Source organism: Rhipicephalus sanguineus, chromosome 3, assembly GCF_013339695.2.
Source record: "Rhipicephalus sanguineus isolate Rsan-2018 chromosome 3, BIME_Rsan_1.4, whole genome shotgun sequence".
In the NCBI taxonomy this organism is placed as follows: domain Eukaryota; kingdom Metazoa; phylum Arthropoda; class Arachnida; order Ixodida; family Ixodidae; genus Rhipicephalus; species Rhipicephalus sanguineus.
This window is the reverse complement of record NC_051178.1, coordinates 80,817,732-80,843,265: the sequence shown is the minus strand read 5'-3', so window position 1 is coordinate 80,843,265 and position 25,534 is coordinate 80,817,732. Positions and strand designations below refer to the sequence as shown.

Here is a 25,534-nt window from a genome sequence, read left to right as displayed (position 1 = left end):
TCCGCCGTATTTTGTGCGCGCCGGGCACGATCAGTTTCGATTTCGTCCTTGAAATTCGATCATGAATATCTCGAACTACGTGCGACTTTCGTTATTTCTAAAAAATGGGTGTGCCATAAATTGGCACGCACTACAGCTTTCTAATATAAACATCTGCCTTCAAGTCATGAATTATAACCTTAATTGGGAAAATTTTGTTAATTATACGCAACAGTGTCGTCTTAACTGAGGAAGAATTTTTCCGCCTCGACGGGGAGTGCGTGTGCAAAAACTACAAGAGCCTTATTGTCATAGGAATTTTATAAAAGATCTGTATTGTCTATTAAAAAAACACCCTGTATACGTAGTTAAGCATAATATAAGATAAATATTGCTTTCTCAGTAATACAGCACACGTTTCTGACACTGGTAATGCAAATATTTAACGGTGCCATTTTCTGTGATGACCGAAATTTAGTTTTTCAAGTGAGCTCAAGCAAGAAAGGTCGCAGTATTCAAAAACGCCACGCTGAGGGCTTCATCATGAAATTGACAGCCTCGGTGCTGTAAAAAGGTCAGCTGGGCACGAAGAAATAGCAGTGGTCTTCGTGACATTATGTTTCACTGTTTGCTGGGCACTCGTGCGCGTGTTCTATATCCCAAAGAACGCAGCAGCGGAACTTCCAGTAAACGTCACATGTGGGAGAGTCACGTGACCTGAGCAGAAACGTCACGCGTGACGGCAGTGGTAGAGCGGCACGTGGCTGTCAACACGTGTTCTGGCAGTGGCGATACTGGCACGGCGTAGGTCACTCACCCCTCCCAGGGACACTGGCCAACCACTTACACTGGCAAAACAGCGATACTTATGCTACGCCAGGCAGAACCTTTCCCTTTCATTAATAAAGTTGGCGGTGGTATGACGTCATGCGTTTCCCCTAAGGTACCGTGAATCTCCCACACGTGGCGGTGGCCGGAAATTCCGCTACTGCGCTCTTTAGGATACGGAAACAGGCCACTCGTGCACCTAGATATGGGCGCGCGTTAAACAATTCCTGCTAATAATAATAATAATAATTGGGGTTTAACATCCCAAAACCACGATATGATTATGAGAGACGCCGTAGTGGAGGGCTCCGGAAATTTTGACCACCTGGGGTTCTTTAACGTGCACCTAAATCTAAGTACACGGGCCTCAGACAAACAATTCCGGCTGGTCAGGAACAACCGCGAGTCCACCACAACGGCGTCAATCATAGTCACATCCTGGTTTGGGCAGGCAAAAACACAAGATTGAATTATATTTCTTTAAAAAAAAACAGAGAGAGAACCGACACTTCAATTCATTAACGGGACTTTCTCACTATCTGAAGCATCTCGCAATGAGGATGACCTTATCGAGCAGTGCAGATTCATACCTCGCGAAGATGGTGCAGGTTTCGGCCAATGTAGTCGTACACCTGCGTTGCTGTCGTCAGTCCGTCAACTGAGAGGCGGAGCTTTGCATATTTTCTCGAGGTCTCCTCCACATCGCGATTAATAATAAGCATCACCTGCGAGACAAAACATAACGAAGGAAAATGTGTGACACAAGGCACTGAAGGAGCACTGTGGCAAATTTGTAGCACACAGTGACTGTGTTCACCGCGTTTATAAAGACAGTTGGCCTGTCAGAAAAGAAAAAAAGACACAAAATTATAATAACTGGTAGGCGGGCATAATAAGGCTCGAAAATACTGAACGAGGTTTTTAACCTTCTATACAGCTGTGTGTTCTGCCTAGATGTTACTATTGCTATGTGGTAAAAGCCAAAGGCCAAAAGCCAGAAACTACGCAGACAAAGAGGAACTAGCACAAAGGACGAAGCGCTGACTTGAAATTGAAGCTTGCTGCGGAAATGCAAGAGAAAATGTAAAGAGAACATGACGTAAGGGGACATAAAAGCAACGAAAATAGCAAACGTTAGAAAAAAAATAAAATATGTATCTGATCAAAGCCTACATCACTTGTGCTCGTCACATGCATGGGACAAATAATGAAGCTCTTTCTTCGTCAGAACATGACCATGAGCATGCTCCCACAATTCGTACCCAAGGTGATGATCCCCGCTGCCCCAACTATCTGATACTTTATATTCTTCTCTTAAACTATGTTTTCTTCGATCCCACGGCACGCTACTTTCTTACAGCAATCCCTCATAGATTTTTTTTTAGTTTGTAAACATATATATACGTACACACATGCTCGTACAAATAGCGACATCAGAAGCCCCCCCCCCTTCCCCCCACCTCTATCGCACCCCTGACCACCCTAAATAACATCCTGACCACGCCCTTGAACCGTAGCGTCCTCCTTGTACACTCACTTCCGTTTACAAGGGTTACATAGAGACTGCTCACCTCTGCCAAGTAGTACAAATGCACCGGAAGCTTCCACATGTCCAGCTTCTTGACTCGTTTCACGGCATCCTTCACATCATCCCTTGTGTCGCGTCCGAGTATGCTGTGCAGGAATGCCCTGTCCATGAGACTCCCTTCCGATCCGGCCCTACGCTGTCCCTGAAATGTGATGAACTTATTACAGCGTGTTCGTTCTCATATGAGGCTGGGAGCATAATTCGTGAAAGTGTGCGACAGTGACTATCTCACGATGACCGCCACTCTGTGCCAGATTAATAGATTAGAAGCCTTAATTCTCAGAGTTCTTGAAATGTAGCCGCCCCCTAAGTCAGTGGAAAGGTGGCTATCGCTCCCCAATTACATTACGTTGCTTTGAATCATGAGAGGGACACTACCGAGAAACATGATTTTACTCTCATTAGTAAATTACCCTTACAGAATACCGGGAATCCCATCCTTAGCACAAAAAGATTATTGGTAAGCCCGCAAGCATACAAAAAGAAAAAAAAGCAGGAAGCAACGTCACCTTCAAGCCCACGCACCAAGTCACCTTGATGTCGTTAATTTTGATGGCGTCATATAAAGCACACAATCTCTTATCGGTGAAAATGAATTACACCGTGTTCCTTGTAAGGATGCTAGAAACTTCACAATGCAATTGATCATATCGACTCTTTTGGTGTCCCTCGTCTTCTTGAGCTTTAATCGATCAACCAACTAACCCCACAACACGTTTTGATCCAAATAACAAACCTAAGTATGGCTGTGCTGTTATTAAATGCGAAGCATTTCTTAGCAAACTTCTGCGACTTTGAGCGTATCTATCTATCTATCTATCTATCTATCTATCTATCTATCTATCTATCTATCTATCTATCTATCTATCTATCTATCTATCTATCTATCTATCTATCTATCCATCTAGCCGCCTACGACTTTGTGCTCTCCTGGTCGCTTGGTTCATCGAATGTGCACCAAAATTGGTATGGCATAACATGCCTGTATGACGAACATAAATGACAAGTCATAACATGAAAATCATGACACGAATGTCATGTACAGCATGATTTACATGCTACGCTCATGGTGCGCTGGCGGCCGTTTCGCTAGTCTGATATACACGAAAATTGGTATCTTGCGACGTGACTGTGTGACGAACATAACCAACACGAGTTAACTGAAAATCATGACACGCATGTCATGCACAGCATGACTTACGTGCCACGCTCATGGTGCGCTGGCGGCCGTTTCGCTAGCTTTATATACACCAAAATTGGTATCTTGTGACGTGACCGTGTAACGAACATAAATAACACGAGATAACATGAAAATCATGACACGCATGTCATGTACAGCATGACTTACGTGGCACGCTCATGGGGCGCTGGCGGCAGTTTCGCTAGCTTGATCTACCCCGAAATTGGTATTGCGCGACGTGACTGTGTGACGAACATAAAAACTCGAGTTAACATGAAAATCATGACACGCATGACATATACAGCATGACTTCCGTGCCACGCTCATGGAGCGCTGGCGGCCGTTTCGCTAGTTGATCTACCACGAAATTGGTATTGCGCGACGTGACTGTGTGACGAACATAAAAACACGAGTTAACATGACAATCATGACACGCATGTCATGTACAGCATGACTTACGTGCCACGCTCATGGGGCGCTGGCGGCGGTTTCGCTAGATTTATATACACCAAAATTGGTAACTTGTGGCGTGACTGTGTAACGAACATAAATAACACGAGTTAACATGAAAATCATGACACGCATGTCATGTACAGCATGACTTACGTGCCACGCTCATGGGGCGCTGGCGGCGGTTACGCTAGCTTGACCTACCCCGAAATTGGTATTGCGTGACGTGACTGTGTAACGAACACAAATAACACGAGTTAACATGAAAATCATGACACGCATGTCATGTACAGCATGACTTACGTGCCACGCTCATGGGGCGCTGGCGGCGGTTTCGCTAGCTTGATCTACCCCGAAATTGGTATTGCGCGGCGTGACTGTGTAACGAACATAAATAACACGAGTTAACATGAAAATCATGACACGCATGTCATGTACAGCATGACTTACGTGCCACGCTCATGGGGCGCTGGCGGCGGTTTCGCTAGATTTATATACACCAAAATTGGTATCTTTTGACGTGACTGTGTAACGGACATAAATAACACGAGTTAACATGAAAATCATGGCACGCATGTCATGTACAGCATGACTTACGTGCCACGCTCATGGAGCGCTGGCGGCCATTTCGCTAGCTTGCTCTACCCCGAAATTGGTATTGCGCGACGTGACTGTGTGGCGAACATAAAAACACGAGTTAACATGAAAATCATGACACGCATGTCACGTACAGCATGACTTACGTGCCACGCTCATGGGGCGCTGGCGGCCGTTTCGCTAGCTTGATCTACCCCGAAGTTGGTATTGCGTGACGTGACTATGTGACGAACATAATAACACGAGTTAACATGAAAATAATGACACGCATGTCATGTACAGCATGACTTACGTGCCATGATCATGGTGCGCTAGCGGCCGTTTCGCTAGCTTGATCTACCCAGGAAATGGTTTTGCGCGACGTGACTGTGTGACGAACATAAAAACACGAGTTAACATGAAAATCATGACACGCATGTCATGTACAGCATGACTTACGTGCCACGCTCATGGGGTGCTGGCGGCCGTTTCGCTAGCTTGATATACACCAAAATTGGTATCTTGCGACGTGACCGTGTGAGGAACATAAATAACACGAGTTAACATGAAAGTCATGACACGTATGTCATGTACAGCATGACTTGCGTGCCACACTCATGGGGCGCTGGCGGCCGTTTCTCTAGCTTGATCGACCGCGAAGTTGGTATTGCGCGACGTTACTGTGTGACGAACATAAATAATAGGAGTTAACATGAAAACCAGGACGCATATTTTCCTCAATGACATACAAGACGATGTATGCAGCTCTTTGCTGGCTGCTTCGCATTACATCGATTCCCACAATGCGTGGGATCTGCCGGCTTTTTTTTCATCGGAATCACTAATGAAGCAATTTGAAAGGAAGACAAAAGCAACAAGGTCGTTGAATAGCTCGACACTGTGCACACACATTTAAAAAAAATTTGCAGTGGCTTAGCTCGGCTATGCCAGGATATACGTAGCGTTAGCAACGGTTCAGCTGATTATTTTTAGCTTTCCAGATTGTCTAGGATTATTAGCCTTCTTCTGTTGATATTTCGTACGCTGAACCGCTAATTGCCAGGCAACTACTTCGGGATCCGATGAGATAAGCTTCTCGGCTCTTCTGCGCTGTTGAGCAGCATTTGTGCTCTCCTTCTCCATGGCGTTACCCACCTGCAAACACCAGTCAGAGGTTCTATCAAGCGGATCCAGCGCAGTGTCAGACGGCGACTGCACAGCGAGGGCGAATAGTTGCGCGCGCGTCGGCGCCAGTGTGTCTGCCATGGCTACGACGTCACTCCTCTCGAATGCGCAGACCAGCAGCGGCGAGTCACGCGCGGCGGTGGCGGAGTCTGCGCGCGCGCCGGCGCCAGTGTGTCTGCCGCGGCTACGACGCCACTTCTCCCGAACGCGCAGACCAGCAGCGGCGAGTCGCGCGCGGCGATGGCGAGAGCGCGTGAGATGCCAGCTCCGGTGAGCCAGCTGTGTGACATCACTGATCCTCGTGCATGCGCACCACGGTTCATGAGGATCCACGCGAAATCGGCTCCGGCTAGGCAAGTATAGCTAACGCTACAAAATATTGGTGTGACTCTCTTAGCTCATAAAAATAACGCTAACAATGTGACAAAAATCGTTCAAGTAACCAAATGCCAAGGCGCTAAAGTGGGGGTACTCTTTACGAGGAGATCTGGTTCCGCTACAAAATCCTTCGGCATTGTCAAGCGATGAAATCATTTCTACACAGCAAGTATCTTGCACGCATTTTGGGTGCATACGCAGTTTCGTCAGTAATACTCTTGAATGAATGGTTTTATTTCTGGAGAAACATAAGAAAAAGCGAAGCGAAGCTAAAGGCCACTCGGCCTGACAGGGTTCAACTGAGTAACGCTCTCAATTTTCCATTATGTGTCACAACAAAATTCACCAGTTCTTTTCAGCCAACGCAAAGAAAATCACAGGCGAAATCACTTTATGGTTGATTGAACTACATGACGTTCTCTTTGAATTCACTTTAATTTTCGCTACTTATTATTTACCATCATTATCTCTGTATTTGACGTTACCAGCATTGGTACAATTCGTGTTCACGACGCCATCGGAGGTCAGAGTTTTAGGCCAATCAGCCATATAAGGTTATCGCCTAGACAACATTGCTATATCTTGAACAAATAAGAAAGCATATATAGTGACATATGACAATCCACGTTCAGATATTCTTCCGAAGAAGATTCCTTGTGGATTATAACCATTATCTACTTACGTCAGACAACCACAAGAAGAAGTTGTAGCGATGCATGGGCATAAATGCGGGGACGTACTGCGTCCGGTCAGGGTTGAAAGCATGTGCAAACCGCATCGCATCTTCCTGCAAGGAAACATAAAAATTAGCCTTTCTTTATAGAAAAATGGTTCACCACGCCAGTATATAGACTCAGGTGCACTTGAGATCCCTCGAGAATTGCTCAATGAACGCCGTCGGCGTTCACAATTTCTCCTAAGAAATTTTAAAGCATCTATAAAAAAAAACACGCCACATCCACGAAGTGAATGATGATTGAAGAGCTGGCGCGGGGATAATTGGGTTTTGCCTTCGTTATTATCATCATCAAGGCTCTCGAAGAACAAGAAGAACAAGGCTTCTCTTTCGCGATTGCGTGCGCATGCTACAATTGGCTATGCTATATGTGGGTTGGCCTGCGTTAATACCATCATCAAGGCGCTCGAAGAATAAGAGGAAGAAGTTCTCTTTCGCGCGAGCTGCGCCTGTAGCGGTCGCCTCTGGAACTAAGATTACGCTTATGGCGCGGGACTTACGTCGCCGGACATGCAACCTACGACCTCTCAGTCGTGCGATTGGGACGGCCAGAGAGAAACCCGCCGGCGCGCAATCTCGGAAGCCATGCCCTCTTCCAGGGGTTTCTCCTGACATCCGCTAGGTGGCGTGACAGTCTATGGGCATTGCGACAGAAAAGTCCCTATCGAATTTCGCTTATGTTCCTTTAAGGTTTTACGTTTAAGCAGTATGCGTCTCTTTACTGCGACCTGCGTCGTCTTTCCTGGCTTTCCGCGCGCACTTGGCGTTTCATGCGCGATGTTAATTGGGGTTTGCCGCTCATGTGTTCCCTTCTTCACTTTAAGTGGAGCAGTGGGGAGTAGTGGAGCTTGCCAAATTTCTGTGGCAGATACGTTTTGTGGTATGGAGCTCCCTTGGAAACCCCTTTTCCCCATCGCTCGGTTCAAGGTCGATTTTCCCCCACAAAAATTGATTTAGACAGTCTATATACTGTCGAAAAATAGGCTTAGACAGTCTGTAGATTGTCTAAATCCATTTTTGTAAAGGTTCAACAGCGCAGCTGTTCTAGGGCTGAGCCTTGTGAGAGATGAGCGTCCGCATGTCACGCTCCGGTTTCAAGATACACCCATAGATGCCGTAACTGCCCGGGTCGCGGACGGAGCGGTATTTCTAGGTGGAGATGGCCGGAGAGGAGCGCTGGAGAGGCGGTAACCAATGCGAAGCCGTACGGGGCGCTAGGAGGAGAGGCGCGGTGGAGACGAGGCGACCGGCTGTGCATATAATAGCAGGGGTTTATGTGCACCGCGCCCTTTCCAAAGACGGGCAAGACTTCTCGTACGCCCGAAGTGAAGAAGATGCCTATAATTGCGAGGGGCAGCGGGAGTTCCCACGACAGCGCTTCACCGTTTCGACAGCTTTCTGTGCCTTTACTTTTTTGCGGACTCTCTAACATCAAACAAATTTTCTTGGTTGCGGCCCAGTGGCGATCAGCCAAAAGGAAAAAAAATATAGGGGTGGGGGAATTGGGGTGGGGGGGGGGACTCTGCAGAAAACCGTACACTGTGTATCGACGGAATCATCCTTGATATCCCGGACTTCCTTGTAAGTAGACGTTTATGCCAACAGAAGTGTTTCACTTGCTGCGACTCATTGGACAAGCAGTGTCACGGACGCGAAAGTTCGTCGGCAGGAGATTCTCTAGTGTGAACATCGATAAGTCACTCGACGATAAGTGATACTTGATGGATTGGAAACATTCTTGCGGCAGGATATTCGTGGGGCAACGTAGTCCAATGAGTAATGTCATTCTATGACACCTATAAGAGCTGTTTCCGGGCTCCTTCAAACTATAGCGGCGTATAAGGGGAAAGAGTAAGCATTAAGACGTACCTTGCAGTAAATATCAAAAGCAGCACGGAGGAAAGATGAAGTTAGGGGTGGCATCGCTCCTGGAAGCACTTCACTGGAAAATGAATTAAAGTGTCAAAATACTAAATGCCTCCCATAAAAAGCAATGGCAACTGAGGCTTAAGAACGACAAGACAGTAAGTACACAGGCACGAAGGACGGCACAAGTGGACAGAACTTGCTTTTTATTGTTGTTTGTAATGACACAAACAATATTACCTTCTTTTTGCAATGATAAGCGCCATTTATGCTTTGACGCGATTTGAAATAGTTGCCCGTGATGCTCTAAATATTGCAGTGCATACTGTTCTAAGTTTTAATTCGTATGGTACAGATGTTGTCGATAGTAGCATTTGGAGGTGTTGCTATTCTCATCGTTGGTCACTACTGTGTAAAACTGACATCAGTTTGTGTGTTGTGCTTTTTGTTTTAGCATTAATAACTGTCGGGGTTATACCTCCCAATACCACGATATGATTATGACGGAAGCCGTAGTGGAGGGCTCCGGAAATTCTCACCTTCCAGTGTTATTTACGGTGCGCATAAATCGAAATAAGAGCAACAGAATGGTTACCAAGGGATGTGAAACGCACTCTAGGAAGAGAGAGAGCTGGATGGAGTGACGAAGTTAAGAAGATCGCAGATATAAAATGCAAGCAGCTCGCACAGGCTAGGGTAAACTGGAGGTCATTTGGAGAGGCTTTCGTCCTGCAGTGGGCTAAAACAGGCTTAGGATGATGATGATGATTATTATGATGATGATGACGTTTAGTCAGAAAATGCATTATGTCACATATTAATTGCACCTGTTCGGCCTGCAGAGTGCCAGTCTAGCTACAGTTTTAGAGCTCAATTCTTATGCACCTACCCGTGGGTGTCGCGTCTAGTGCGTGATCCAAAGAACGATCATAGCAAAGAGAAGGATGAAAGACAGCGAAGGCGAGAAACTGGGTCAACCCCGCTGGATCCGCGCATATATGCTATGCAATGCAACACATGTGCAAGAGTGTTTTGACGCACACACTGCAATTGCCAAGCGGCCACAATTGATTGCAGATAAGCAAGCATCGAGCGATCGCAAAAATCAGTGCTCACATCTGCTTGTAAAAGCAGGATTGAAATAGTTAATGGACACATTCCAATTTTTCTGAAGGCGCTCTCAAAAGATTCCCACGAAATGCGTATAATTCTGAAAGTTCAGAACACTTACCTCATGTTCCCTTTAGTGAGAATTTCTTTTGCCGACTTCAAGCCATTGTCGAATTCGTGGATGAGTTCGCTGTCAGTCTCTCTTAGGAATGTTGTCACAGGCCGAGACTGTAAGCAATAGAATAGGTCAGTGTGCACTGCTCTACCAAATTTGACTCAATATGAGGATCAAGTGATTCTTCACCTGTAGCATGAAGAATTTTCCGTCGCTGAACGCCCACTCGATGTCCTGAGGTATTGTGTACGTCTTCTCAATCTGGGTAAAGAAATGTGCAAGGAACCATGGAGTCACGTTGAAACGTGACATGCACGCTGCTGAGAATTCTGAATGTACTCATGACGACAACATATTTGCGCAAACATTTACCGCCTCCTGTTTGTCCCTCACCAAAGAACATGCACCTTGTATATCGCAAAGGTAGAAGAGAAAGCAGAGCATTATATATAGAAAAGAAATCTGGAAGTAGTAAAGACGCAGTCTTTGTTGACGCGGCTACCTGCAAGCACAGGAGCGGCTTTACAGCCATCGTAATTCATCACGAAAAGATGTGCAAAACACGTGTTACGGTAAGCGCAGCGAAAATCGAGACGGCGGAGGAGATAGCTATCGCGCCAGCCGTATCAGAGACAGAAGCGGACGCAGTAGTCAGTGACTCTCAGGCGGCCATACGAAATTTCGCAAACGGAGAATCTCCCCCTACGAATCCTGATGGCAAGCAACAAAAGTCACGAAAGAAATGTTTACTGAATATGGACACCCGCTCACACCTCTATCTCGCCACAAGAAAGCCGTACTAATAACGCGGCTCACGACGTGGTTCCAGGGTTTACGGACCGAGTCACGGCCGATAGTACATCCGGCACCTCAGTGTCTCCCAAGAACGAGGATGGAGAGGAGTGGGAATGGGAGGATCGCGTGATGAGGTTTAGTGACATCACACAACACTACAAATTGCAGAGGTGCGTTTTTCCACCATGTCACCAAAAGTTAAGCAAAAAGCAGTCTGTCGACTGGCGGCGATTACAGACCAGAACCTATACGAACCCGGTAATCTTACACCTCGTTTACCCAAACTTACGGAAGACAGATAAATGCAAGAACTGCGGTTCCAGAGTAACTCTGGAGCGCATACTATGGGAATGTCGAGGGATAACGAAGAATACGGAGGACGCAGCCTGTAGCGATCGCCTCCGCGCACGGTGGGAGACTGTGTTGCACAGCTCTGCCCTTGATGATCAACTCTGGGCTGTACGGCGGGCCGCGGATGCCGCCAGGACTCAAGAACTCCTGGCCGTCACCTAAGCGGGACCTTTTGCCCGTCCCACAAACTCGCAGGACCTTTCATCAAAGTTTTTTGTAAGTATGTATGTGTCCTGTTTGTCTTTTTTATCCGCTCTAATTGTACCCCAATGCAGCTACGTGATCTCAACCCGTGCTCCGAATATATATATATATATATATATATATATATATATATATATATATATATATATACAACACAATCAAACGTGCCACGCATCGAGAGCAACAGACAGGTGATGGGCGCACGACACTGTGAATAACAATAGGAACGTGCTGCGCGAGGACAACAAGTGGTGGGTGCACGGTGAACACAATACTGTGAATAACAAGAGGAGCGTGCTGCGCATTGAGAACAACAAGTGATGGGCGCATGGTGAACACAAAACTGCGAATAACAATAGGAATATGCTGCGCATCGAGAACAACAAGTGAAGAGCGCATGGTGAATACAATACTGTTGATAGGCAAGAGGAATAGGAACAAAGGCGAGTTTGTGCCAGCAATGAAGTGTGCACTGTACACTAGGCAAGTACGGTAGCCAACCTACCCGCGTTCTCGTTTAAGCCACAAGAAACCGTGTTGAACTTGTGAATTAAAAATGACTCGCGCATTTCGCGCTTATAGTGTGACGTAAATCCTGAGTCCAATATAGTCGCCGTAAATGATTCAAAGGTGTGCCCGGTGCTGGCGACGTGTCTAGATATTGGGAAATGAAGCATGGAGTGCACATGCGCCTTGTGGTTGTTGAAATGGTAGCGAAATGCATTTTCGGTTTGACCGATATACTGCAACTTGCAGATTGAGCACTCGAGCAAATAAACCGCATTATCTGTCTCACACGTAAAATCGCCACGGATTTTCAAGTTAAAACCATTGGCGGTGCTTTTAGCCACAGTGGTGGATATATATATATATATATATATATATATATATATATATATATATATATATATATAATATTTTTGTTGCTTATTTTTCATTCTAACCACTATGTGGAAAGGGGTAGCCGTCACCAGGTGACAACTCCTTTATTTATTTTCTATTTCAATAAAAAAAAACAAATTCTGTTGTTCGGGCCTCTTACGGATGAGATTATAACTTCATTTTACCGTCATTGATAGTAAACAACTGTTTACAGTGAAGCTGATAGGTTCCAGTTGGTCGGCATTTTTCGCCCCCCAGCCCTACACGTCAATCCCGCAACTTGAATCCCTCTCCACTCCGAAGGAGAGCATCCTCCACTAAGGCAACAAGCAGCATCACACTTTAGTAGCAATCTAAACGGCGATTTATAATCCTGCAGATAAGGGACCTTCGCCCTGCTACATCTAGTTACACAACTTTAAAGGTTTGACTTGCGTGTACAGTTGAAACCCGCAATAACGAAATCGGCGGGGAAAGCACAAAATTTCGCTCTTGCGGGAATTTCGTTGGCGCGAGAATGCGGCAAAAAAGACATGTAATTTACAAAAAAACACATTTTATTTCCAAAAGTCAGTAAGTTTGCTTTGGCGGTCCTTACCATGCAGCAATGCAACCATGCCTCTCGATCGGGAATCTCGTTTGCCGCGGCACAAAGTTCGCCCCATGCACTGGTCAGTGACGGCGGCACTGCACTGTCACCGGTACCGTCATCAAGTGCGCCTACAGGCGAACCTTCTTCCGGCTCCGCTGGATCAGTGCGGATCAGCGCAGAATCGTGGACAGCGAGCTGCACGCAACGCCGAATTCTTCGGCGATGTCCATTTTCTTCCTGCCATTTTCCACCTCATTGATGATGGCAGCCTTATCTTCCAGCGTGATGAACTTCCGCTTTTTCGTTGGAGGCGGCATCTTCGCAGGCAGCGAAATCAGACGAAGCAATCGCAACACACAGTTCACGTTGCACCAAGCGACCAAGCAAACGCTCCACAAATGCCTCCACACACGCGACCATGTGCGCGCAAAGCCGACAAAGCCAAGCACAGAGCCAAGCCAACGAACGAAGCTCCATGAGGAATGTGAATTTGGCTACGTAGTCCACGATAACGAGCAGGTGTTTCGGCAAGCCATCATCATCATAATTGTCGCCAGCTTTATGTTTTCCTGTAAACAATGTCGGCGGCTGCTTCTCAAGTGCGCTGTAGCGATAGTTTTGCACAATTTAAGTGCAGCATGAATGCATTTCAGCAGTTTTCGAATGTAGGTAATGTTGCGAGGGTATATTATCTGTGCACTCGTGTTTCAAAAATTTCGTTATTGAGAGGCTGCGGTATGAATATCTTTCGTAGTCGCGAGTTACGAAATGCATTGACTCCTATGGGCGTTCGCCGGTGCTCCGAAAATATTTCGTTGCGGTGAGAATTTCGTTCCCTCGGGATTTCGTTATCGCGGGTTTCGACTGTACAATCTTTAGGGTGTAAAAAACATTAACGAAATCTCCTGCACATAATAAATTGCGTTGCGGATTGGGCGCAAGTAATATAATACAAACAGGAGCGCAAAACCACAGCATTACCTGCACGCCAATAACAGCCAATTCCTCGATGTCTTTGTCGTTCATGCAGACGCTCTGGGCCATCTCCGAGCTCAATGGTACAGTAGCTACCTCACCATTCTCTGTAATGAAATGTGAGGCGACGCGGTGAGTAGACGTCATGAAAATGTTTTTGTGAACACGTAGAATACCCACTGCATAAACGGAATAATAACAACTCTTACCACTTCTGAAGTTATTTAGAGGCGGCAAGCAACCTTGCCGTGGTAGAGCGGCAGAAAACATTCGTTGTCACATAAATTGGTGGCCTGTTTCTACATTGGAACATGATCTACACTGTTAATGATTCTAGAACTAGCCGGAATGTTCTTTTTTTTTCTTTATTCATAAGATTGCCCTCATGCGTGGCATTGCTAGCAACACAAGAGGCCCGTCACGCGGGAATCAACAAGTTAGTTTTGTGCATAATGCCTAATAATGATCGGTGGAATGGTCCATCTATCCCTCTTTGTAGGTCAGGATGACGACCGGGATGATGACCGGTTGATCTGAGGTGGCGAAGACGCGCTTGTTGTATCTCTGTGCGCTACTATACAGCGAGAATGTTAACGTTGTTACGTATGGATTTAAGTACACGGTGCCGTAAACGGTTGAGAAGTTTCTAGGGTCTACAAATATCCAGGAATTTCGACTTCTCCAAGGCCGCCACAGTAGTTCACTGCGTTCTGCTGCTGAGTGCGAAGTCGCGAGTCTGATCGGGACAATATGCAAAAACTTCCGTGAACTTTTGTGTTAAACATTTCGAATACAGGCTAACACTACGTGGCTTAAGCCTTTCGCGAACCATCAAAAACAGTGTGTCTCTGTGTACCGGCGTTGCTGTAACATTTTAATTCTCATCAGTCAATCAATCGATCGATCAATCAGTCAAACCGACAAAAATGTCAAGAGACAAAATTAATGCCTTAATATTGCCACACACGCTCCTTTCTTTCTGTTTTACGTTACCGGCCCATTTCACGAGTAGCTGCGGATTTGCGCAAACCACGCCAGAATGTCTGGGAACATTCGAGATTATTTTAGGATTATCTGTTAGGCTTGAGCGCGCAAACGCAAACAGCTGAGTTCAGTCTCGAACTAACGCGGCCACTAGCGATAAAGCTCGAATGTTCGATGCCGCATGTTAAATGCCGACACGCCTCGGCGTGGTTCAGTTTATCGACGGCCGACGCTCTGTTCGCCGCTATCAGTGTACAGTGTGTATTGCTGTAGTTTGACTTTCCGTTTCTCGGCCACAAGTTCGGCCAAATAATGAGTTTCATCTTGAACACGCCGACTGCTGCCTTCGTCGATGTCACGACCCCGTGACAATATTACCCTTCGTGATACGCTGTTCAAGGTTGTGAATACGAGAACGTAATTATTTCGTGTTTTTTTTTCCTCACATCGCTGCAGTTGACTTTAACACGCCAAGGCTGTGCTGTGGGAGGCCATGACCGCACCCTTCTAAGGCGGGGTTACTGAAGGTGATCACAGCTTCGAGAAATCAGGAATGGCGTCTGATGCAGTACACTTTATGTACTACCACTAACTATGCTTTCAAGAAATGAAATGAACGGGATGATGCCAGAAGGGTCTTAGGTTAGGGGATCCTGTCTATATTAGAACACATTTAGCTAGTCTTTACGCATATCCTCATTCCTAGAACTATGATAAAAGTGTAGAGCACTGTTGTGATACGTTACTTACAGTTTTATCGGCCTTATTACTCACCGGAAATGGCTGTGTAGACGGACTTATGACCTATTTGTCTTGACTCGATGGTAACCGTCTCTGCTCCAGTCTTCTTAAGAACAAAGGTGTCCGGGTCTGCTGACGCCGAGACGACCGACTGCGCACCAGCAAGTGTACTAGATATCGCCAATAACCAGAAGATGAGGTTTAATCAAGAGAAACAGGAAATAGTAGGCTTGCAGAGGGATGCGTCTTGCCTGCCTCTCCCTCATTTCTCGTCGGGAAAAGGACAAATGGGAGAGACAGGAAGCAGGAGAGGAAGAGAGTCAGTACTATAATACGATGAGTCATTGTACAAACGTTGTCCTATGCGCAGATGTGCCGAATATGTAAACAAAATTTACCAATAGGATCGTGCCAGGCTGAAGATTAGTATAATCAATCTTGTTCTCTTTCAGTGTTGGCGCCATATGAATTGCACGCATTTCCTCTGGAGCAGGAAGCGTAAACGTATAGAGAGCCGATGGCAGAGTAGTCCAAGCTGGAATCTACTTGAAATGGGTCACATTGGAACAAAAGCAAGCTGACTGTATCAAACGGGAATTGAACGGAAGGTGGCTATGTTGTTTTTTGGTTTCTTTTTCATGCCATGTTAGCTGAGCGTGCCCATTGATCAAGTGGATCGGGCGCACTTTGAATCATAAGGGTGCAACATATGACTCATCTTACTTTCTAAGGGCTCGTCGTACTCTGCAAATACCTTTGATTACGAATGTTTTTAAACTGAAACAAATCAAGGAGGGTATCACATTTAAATCAACTTTTGGCCAGTTTTAATTGCTTGATCTGGCTCATTCTGAAAAGATACGAATCAAATATCTTTGCAGCTTCCAGTTTCATAGCCTTTCAATCAGGCCTTTATTAACGTTCTTAGGTCCCCAAACGTCACACGTCGTTATGAGGGCTGGTGCTGCAAAAATTACGCCGGACAATAAAAATTCAAGCGCAGCCCGCTATCCCCCCCCCCTTTTTTTTTTTATTGACATGATATAAGGAGATGTTGATGCACAAATAAGGCGCCGGCTACTTCTTACCTCTTGAAGTGGGCCAACATTGATCAGACGGAGTCCAAAAGTTACAGAGAAATGGCGTTCTCCCAGTTACACCAGAACATAACAAATACGAAGCACCTGCTATAGCCCCGCCACGGTGGTTTAGTGGTTATGGCACTCGACTGCTGACCCGAAGGTCGCGGGATCAAATCCCGGCCGCGGCGGCTGCATTTTCGATGGAGGCGGAAACGTTTGAGGCCCGTGTACTTAGATTTAGGTGCACGTTAACGAACCCCAGGTGGTCAAAATTTCCGGAGCCCTCCACTACGGCGTCTCTTATAATCATATTGTGGTTTTGGGACGTTAAACCCCAAATATTATATTATTAAGCACCTGCTATATACAGTGTGAATAATAACACTATGATACTCCAATATAGCGCCTACAAAATACAAAAAAAAATAATGTCCCCTTTATATGAAGTTCCTAAGACAGCGGGTGGCACATAAATCATTTATATCAGTTATCACGTACACAGAACATAACAGTCAAGACAAGATATCTTGCCCGCCATCACTTTATATTAGCAACACGCCCTACTTTCTGCGTCCAGCACGTACCCACCTATCGTCATTCTCGCAACCAGGAGAAATATGTAATATCTGTAACCAAATCTACTTAATCCACTTCTACGCATTCAAAACATAATCAATAATCACTTAATATTACGTAGAAAAACTGACGAGATGAAATTTAGTGCCTCCCTTACTTCTCCGATACCGTAGTTGGCGGTGACCGTGATGTACGACGGGCTTCCCGTGAGCGGTTCACAAGTGAACATGACACCTGCCGCGGCTGCGTCCACGAGTTCTTGCACCACCACAGCCATTGGCATATCCAGAGGCTGTCCGTATTGCCTGCGCGATGCCACGTCGAGCTGTCCAACAACATTCACAGGCGAACGAGTTGCTGGCAGAAGAATGCACGCAACAGTTGGAGAACCAGTCACACGTCACTTTTCTAAAATTGAATTCTATGGCGTTAAAGAAATAAGTCCCTCGTCACGTCCGTTCGTATGTTTCTTTTTTTTAGCTTTGCTTTGCTTTTCTCAGATTTCTACAGCACAGTAGTCTAATAGTAGTCAATAGTAGTTCAATAATTGACAGTAACTAAACTAAATGTCTCACATTCCGTAATACTATTTAGTATGATTCACTCACTAAAGCCCATCTAGTCCTCTGAGCGAAAGATCATGGTAATCAAAGAATTCACGCTGATCTTAATTAAAACAGACACGAGCTCTATTCTATTTAACGATATTAAATAAAATTTTTGTAGCACAGTGTCATGCAAACTGATGCTTGGCGTTTATGAAAATGCGTAAAAAGGCATATGTACGCATGTAAGCAGCTGTTAAATCGCAATCTTGACTTCATTGTTTGTAGTTTAGCACCTTAACAATCAAAGCCAGCTTGTTATAAAGTGTATGCATAATAAAAATATCATATTACTCTGAACATTGCCATGTACCCCACTCGAAATCCGCCGCCTGTTTGCTTGCCCTAAGACATTTGTTTCGCTTCATTGTTTGTTAGATCACGATGCACAGTAAAAACCTTTACAATCAGCAAATCGAACGTTTGTAAACAAAATAAAAAAAAAATACGGCGAATGTTTCTTGGTAGCACGGCAAATAACTGAAGCTCACCTTTTGTAGTTCACGTTCGTGAAGCTGTAGTGCGACGCCCAGCATTTCACCACAGCGTTGACGACCTTCAGAGTAAAATCGCGGATGTCAGATTACTGCAAGTCAATGTAGCCGGCGCTTAAACAACTCAGTGTTATTACGTTTTCGTGGCCTCGAACACCAAGCAGTGTTGTCATTTGACCGGCGGCTGACATGTCCTCCGAGTCTTCACCTGTAATAGAGGGGCGTCGTTTGGACGCATGATTATGGATACATTTCTTATGTCCCTGTACGTTTAAAACCTTACCTATCGCTGAAGATCGGACAGCAAATGCAGCGTCGTTGCGAAAGGTCGAAACGTGAAGGGCAATTTCTTCGGCTATTTCTGGTGGCATCTTCATTTCTTCGATAGCGCCCACAACCCTGTACGTAATTAAGGTAATGTGAAGATTCGGAAATACCTAGTGATGACGACCAAAAATAAGACCCCTTTCTTTAGAGGACACAGCGTTTACTTTATTGTACTATGGCTGCAGATTCGAAGTGCGCCTTTTTCTGTAGCTTCTTTTTTTATATTGCAGCGCTACATTTGAGGAGGACAAGACATAGAAGCAGATGAGAGGACAGCGCCCGTCCTGTCATGTACTTCTCTGTCTTGTCCTCGTGAAATGTAGCGCTACAACATTTTAAGTAAGAATGTATGACCTACTAGCCCCGCAACGTGTTTCTGTAGATTATTCTGCATTTTCGAAACACAGTTAGGCATAGTACGTACTAATGCCTATAATGATTGTCCGCAAATTTCAGTAAGTATCTTTCTTTCTTTCTTTCTTTCTTTCTTTCTTTCTTTCTTTCTTTCTTTCTTTCTTTCTTTCTTTCTTTCTTTCTTTCTTTCTTTTTTTTCTTTCTTTCTTTCTTTCTTTCTTTCTTTCTTTGTTTCATGAGTGAGTGAGTGAGTGAGTGAGTGAGTGAGTGAGTGAGTGAGTGAGTGAGTGAGTGAGTGAGTGAGTGAGTGAGTGAGTGAGTGAGTGAGTGAGTGAGTGAGTGAGTGAGTGAGTGAGTGAGTGAGTGAGTGAGCGAGCGAGCGAGCGTGGATGCGGCGCGTGTGCACGTGTGCAGACGTGTGTGTGTATTCCTAATTTATTTGTGATCGCTGCTGTGTTTTCTTCCCAGTCTTGTGAAATCCGCATTCGAATCCTTTCTAAACCGATGCTTTTTACCAGTATGTCGGAGCGGAACGAAAACCAAAAACGAGAAATGGAGAAAACGACATTTTTGACTGGAACGAAAACGTAACCGAAACTTTATCTGTTATTTCGTTCCGGAGTGAAACCGAAATTTTTTCAATCGTTTTTCGGTTCACGAGAAAACTTGGCAGTCCGGAACAACTGAGGTCATGCAACGTGAGGAATAATGCATATCTCAGGTACAGTATTAGCGCGTACCTCAGGCAGGAATTCCACAGCAAAAATATGTTGAAATTGTGCGAAAAATGAAAACAGTGGAAACCAGAGCGTGGAGAGGGCATTATCGGTGCTGAAGTTTGTTACAGCGAAAGCTGTTATGAGATCACAACATCCGATTTTGGCACCATAGTTGTCCGCCGCCGCCGGTGTCCGCAACCGCTATCGCGTGAAATAAGAGAAAATGAAATGAGAAACAACTTTCTAGGACCGGATAGGATTTGAACCCGTGCCGTCTGCGTGGCAGTCGAGTATTCTAGCACAGAACCACGCTGGTGCTTGTAACTCCTTAGCAAAATACTCTATACAGGCATCATGTCGGGCAAGGAATCGTATCGTCAATATGTGTAATATGGCGTTGCAGAAGAAAATAACAACCTGGCGTCACACAATGCGAACTGCGCAACGAGCCGGTAGTTGCCTGCTTCCAACCCGTTACAAAGGGCTCAGCCACAATCATTCATCGTCACCAACCACAGCACAAAGTGCACATAATGCCCTACAGATGGGTAGCGGGTGCCCCGATTCTCCAAAGAATGACAAAATATGGCATAGTGGGTACTTCGCTACTTCAGAAAAATTACGATGATTTATGACGTAGTGGATACTTTGCCTGTGTACTTGTATTAGTTGCCCCAAGAAAGTCTACAGCAGGCTCTAGAAAGGCCGCTCGTCCAGCTTTCGCTGTGACTGCACTGCGTGTTCCGCGCAGACCTGGGGATATTTTTATAAGAACAGCGGTCTTGCACATCAGAGAGTATACTCAATGACGTGCTGCTTCTGAGATAGTGTTTACTGCCTTGACACAAAGCAATGAGCCCGTTAAAAAGGTCGTAATTGACTTTTGAGAAAATAAATACTATTACTTTGAAATTATTAGTGGTTTGTGCTAGTTGGTAGTATTTCGTGGTACAGTTACTTCCGCTCCTCTGAAGAACGTGGGAAGAACTTGTCTTACTCCTGTCCCACTTTTTTAGGAGGAGGGCAAGTAACTCTATCACTAATCCAATGTCTTTTATGATTACCTTAACTTCAAATTTTTGCATTAAGAAAAACCGTTACGAACCGTTACGGAACATTTTTTTTCGCTCCGGAACAGAAACCAAACGGAACTTCTTGCGGTGGAACGAAACTAAAACCGAAACGAAAAACATTTCGTTCCGATCCCCTGCTTTTTACTCTCGTTAAAATATAAAACATACCTGGAGCACGCTTCTTTCAGCGCTGTTTGCCAGTCATCTCTGGAAAAGAATTTTTGAAATTATAGGGTGGCCGCGACAAATATCAATGAAACGTGTAAATATGATTGTTTGACTTTCCTTTAATTAACAGTGCGAAAAATATTTTTTTTCTTGCACCATAGTTTTCCTTGATCGCCTGACATTTTGCTTGACTTCGGCTGATTCCGACGCTTACCTCAAATAAGGCCATGATTATCAAAAACTAATCTGTGCCACAATGTGCATAACTTATCTGTCTGCTCCCGCAAAGGTTACCAAAACATACAAGATACTTTAAAGGTCCTTCTGTTTACTGCGACGTTATCAGCTGCCACACATGCAAGACATCACTGAGAATTTCCTGAAACTTTGCAAGTACATACACGGACGCAAGAAAGCGGCTATTTTCCTATTGCTTCTTTTTGCCTGAAGCACATGAAGTATAAGCCAATTTCCCCATGAGCGCACAGTGATCGTGAAACTGTAGCAGAAAAACGTACATCCCGCAGGAGGTTACCTCTCTCAGGAAACTTGAATTGCTTATTTGTGTTTTAATATCCCGATTCGTTAACCACGGCGAAAAAACTGACCTGCTTCTTGCGGCCTCAATTTGCTGGACCAGGTTAGCAAGTTGTCCATTTGCAGAAAACAGTTCGTATGACTTGGTTGTTACGATGAATCCGCGCGGTACTGAAAACTGAACACAAACTGTCATTTAATGGGGCACACCCATGAACGCATTACGGCAAAATATGGAAAAACATGAATGGGAGAACTTACCAGAAAATTATACATTCCCATCGGCTTATGCGCCCAGCCCTTTCTGGATTTAGACAGCCTATAGACTGTCTAAACCCATTTTTAGATTGTCTACACACATTTTTGTAAGGGCGTGTCACACGCTCTGTTGTACACACCCAGAGGATTATGTTGTCCATGCGGACACATGTAGCCACTGAACCAAGTTATGAAACCACAAATTATATGCTTGGGTCACACTCTGCGGCGCATACTTAGTGGCCCAAGTTCAAAAATAATTGCTGGGGCTTTACACGCCAAAAGAAAGCTATGAATACGAGGAACGCCGTACACTCTTTTGTCCCGGAACAATAATCATTGACTGGCTTGCTTGCGTTTCCTTTCTAGAAGACTCGGCACTGGCCACGTTTATCTCAAGACTGCTATGTGACGCTGATAACGTACATGTCATTCGTGACCTGGAAATGCCGGGCTCGCAACGGTAATGCAGTAGGCAAGAACATTTGGAAACGCACGCGAAGTTCCCAACGAATCCTTATCGCAATGTTATTCATGACTCATTTTGAAGTCGTAATTGCGATGGCGGTAGTATTTTGAGACGACAGCCTCTGGATATACAACTCTGGTGAGCACAAGAGAGCCTCAGGTAGCTGCAGGTATTTGTACTGCACCCTTGGCTCAGTCATTCACCACAACTACGTGTACTTACGTCAAAGGCTCATGCACTAAGAGCCACGCAGCCAAATGCACTCATAACCCTATCCCGAATCTTCCTACGCCGTTTCCGATCACTCCCATCGTGCCCAGACTGCCCCTGCCCCCGGCGATTGCAGCCCCACTGTATTTTCCCGCTACGCCTGTGCACTTCCTCGGGAATAGGTGAGAATCGATATTAAATTGGCCGCAGTGAAGATTGTTAACAGGGGCACCAAGTGTCGTATTAAGAATAGCATAATAATAATGAGAACTGTATGAAACGAACCTAACTGCATACTGCTCCGCGGAAGATGTTATGCGATTGACATTACCTTCGGACGCAATATTACGCACAAAAATCGTCCAAGTGTTTGATGTGGTTGTTGTACAAAAGAAGCTAAAGAAAACGTGTTGTGGATATAGAGAAATAATTGCATTCCCCAATTTAACGCCCCGAACAGAGCCAAGTGGAACCTATGCCAGTAACCTAGGGAGACAGGGAAAGCCTTCTTCCAAATGTCTGCGCGCGGAAAGCATTACCCGTAATCGGGTTGCACCGTTTTGTCTTAAGCCGGTTTGTCGAGTGTTCTCTAACACAGATTTTGCAGAGCGTTGTATCGGCAGAAAATCCTAAAGCCACGATTTTTGGAACATCTTCCCATTGTCATGTAAAGTGAATATGATGGTCATAAAAAGTGAATATTATTGTCGCACAAAGTAATATCGTCAGCTTGACTACGGCCATTGCAGCTCAAAGGCCGCTGCTATATTTTTCCTATTAACTGGGTCTTACATGTGCTTGCTGCGGCCACGTATCCCCGCAAACTTGATAATCTCATCTACTCACACAACTTCTGCCTCCCCTTGCTACGCTTGCCTTCCGCTTTTTTACTCTTAATCCGCTCTGTTAATCCACTCTTAACCTTAATGACCAGCGGTTATCTTGGCTTCTCACAACAAGCTCTGCCCCTGTACAGCCGTCAGCACGTTTAACACGAACGCTCCGCAGCGTGCCCTGGACTGGTTTGACTGATGCCAGCCGCGAAGTGCCGGCCGCTGTTGCCCAGACAATGCCTCGGTATGCTTGGATAGTAGATCGGCATGTATTGGCAACATCTCAGCAACACAACCCAAAGTTACGCGGCACTGGCATGAATCGAACCCGTTCAGGCCACGCTGCGGAGCGTTCGAGTTAAACGTGCTGACGGCTGTACATTTCTCCTACTTGATTTTGACTAACATAAGATGGAAAGACGATCTAGTTGGTACATATGCATCACTGAGAATTCAAGAGCGAACTGGCACAAGGACAAGTAAGCGCACGACACCATCTCTCCGCTCTGGTGTCGTTCCCTTAAAGATGCTTGTTCTAGTTTCCGTTTGAATTTTCATAGATTTGACTTGGATGTCATCAACACGCCTTTGTTCGCTGACCCACCGCGCTCTCTTCTTGTCCTTTAACGTTGCACCTATCATATTCATCTCCATAGCTCGCTGAGTCATCCATGATTTAAGTTTAATCCTTTTCGTAAGACTAAATTTCCTCCCCGTAGGTAAGTACCGTTAAGATGCTTCTGTTATACACTTTTCTCTTGAGGGATACTGGTATTCTGCCACTCATGACCTCAGAATTACTGCCACATGCTCTCCCCCTATTCTTATTTTTCTAATTACTTCAGCATCATGGCTCAGATTAATTGTTACTACCTGCCCTAAGCAGACGTATGCCTTTACCGTGTCCACTGCCGCGCTACCTATCGCAAACTGTGGCCTTTTTTCCGAGACGGCTCAAAATTACTTTAGTTTTTTGCAAATTAATCATCAGACCTCCTCTTCTGCTTTACTTGTCCACTTCAGTAATAATGCTTTGCGAGTCATCCCCTGGATTACTCTGGAAGGCAACGTCATCAGTGAAGCTCAAGTTAATAAGGTATTCTTAATTATTTCTTATCCCCAGCTGTTCCCAATCCAGGGCTTTGAAAAGCTCTTTAAACATGCAGTGAATAGCATTCGTAAGATCGTATGTCCCTGCCTTACACCCTTGGTTATTGTAATTTTATTGCTTCCTTCGTGGAGGACAATGGTGGCTATGGAGTCGCTGTAGGTGTCTTCCAGTTACGCCCTCATTCCGTATAATGTCTGCATGAAAGCTAAGGTGTCGACTGTATCAAATGCTTTTTCGTTATCTCTGAAGGCTAGATATTGGGGCTGGTTCTATCCCACGCATTTCTTTATAATTGACAGGGTGAATGCGGTCTGTTATCAAGCAGCCTTTACGAAATCCTGCTTGGGCCTTTGTTTTACTGAACTCTAATGTGGTCCTAATTCTGTTAGCGATTGCTATTCTAAATGCGCTGTAGAGAACGGGCAGTCGGACTGTGATTTTCAGAAGATTTATTATTTTGTCAATTGGCTAACATCATGGTAGCTACAGAGCGATAGACAAAGCCGTATGTCACCTTCTTTTGCCTTCTTTTGTCTTTCACGCTCCCGCTACCATAAATATTTCTTGTCTACTTGCTCAGCGTGCCCGGTATAAGGCACAAAATGATTGCTTCAGTAGCTTCTTAAAACTCAATGCGGTAACCTATGAGCGCTAACCAACAAGAGCTTGCACAGTCGTCATAATAACTCTTTAAAACAAACCGCCATTTTCATTGCAGTTGAGCTTCGATATCTATTGTCCCCGCCGAGTGCCCCCTCCCCCCCATTCCTTCTAATTATTATCGCCCTGTGCCAATCGACGAAGGCAAGTTTTGTAACCTGCAAGTAGCCAATGTCTAGACAATTGCGCACCGTCTTGAGCTGGGTGGCGATGGAGTCCAGCACTGCTAGCGATGACCCTTTCCCTCCGGTAAATTCAGGTATTTTGCTGCACTGGTCCCGGATGTCACAAACAAGAGGAAATACTTTAGGAAGCTCGTCCTCTGCAAAACGTCAAAAAAAGAAGGCCTGTAAGCGTACTGTCTGCAGTACACACTGAAAGAACTGCTTTACCGAACGAGCCAACAAGTGCATTTCCAATGGCGTTGGTTCAAAAATTTTACAGTGATTAGGCAATGACATGCGAAACATATTTTTAAGCAGTATCTACTTGAAGAAAAAAAAGACGTGCGCAGCTTGCACTAGTGCTGCGAGGCTGGAACCT

At 45.2% G+C, this 25,534-nt stretch overlaps 2 protein-coding genes across 2 annotated transcripts in view; both read right to left on the bottom strand.

The window, feature by feature from the left end:
- LOC119385616 (uncharacterized) overlaps window positions 1-25,534 on the bottom strand; it is a 231,271-nt gene that overhangs the window by 162,495 nt on the left and 43,242 nt on the right. The window lies entirely within an intron of this gene.
- The window catches only part of LOC119386791 (prodigiosin synthesizing transferase PigC), a 104,668-nt gene that overhangs the window by 51,393 nt on the left and 27,741 nt on the right, over window positions 1-25,534 (bottom strand). The window contains exons 8-22 of the mRNA XM_037654064.2: window positions 25,183-25,313; window positions 21,522-21,628; window positions 20,914-20,952; window positions 18,556-18,671; window positions 18,410-18,480; window positions 18,270-18,334; window positions 17,331-17,478; window positions 15,549-15,666; window positions 13,797-13,897; window positions 10,181-10,252; window positions 9,998-10,104; window positions 8,770-8,842; window positions 6,847-6,951; window positions 2,379-2,537; window positions 1,398-1,532 (exon numbers count right to left, since the gene is read on the bottom strand). Of these exons, the coding sequence (XP_037509992.1) occupies window positions 1,398-1,532; window positions 2,379-2,537; window positions 6,847-6,951; window positions 8,770-8,842; window positions 9,998-10,104; window positions 10,181-10,252; window positions 13,797-13,897; window positions 15,549-15,666; window positions 17,331-17,478; window positions 18,270-18,334; window positions 18,410-18,480; window positions 18,556-18,671; window positions 20,914-20,952; window positions 21,522-21,628; window positions 25,183-25,313 (1,547 nt within the window). The remainder of the gene's footprint in view (window positions 1-1,397; window positions 1,533-2,378; window positions 2,538-6,846; window positions 6,952-8,769; window positions 8,843-9,997; window positions 10,105-10,180; window positions 10,253-13,796; window positions 13,898-15,548; window positions 15,667-17,330; window positions 17,479-18,269; window positions 18,335-18,409; window positions 18,481-18,555; window positions 18,672-20,913; window positions 20,953-21,521; window positions 21,629-25,182; window positions 25,314-25,534) is intronic.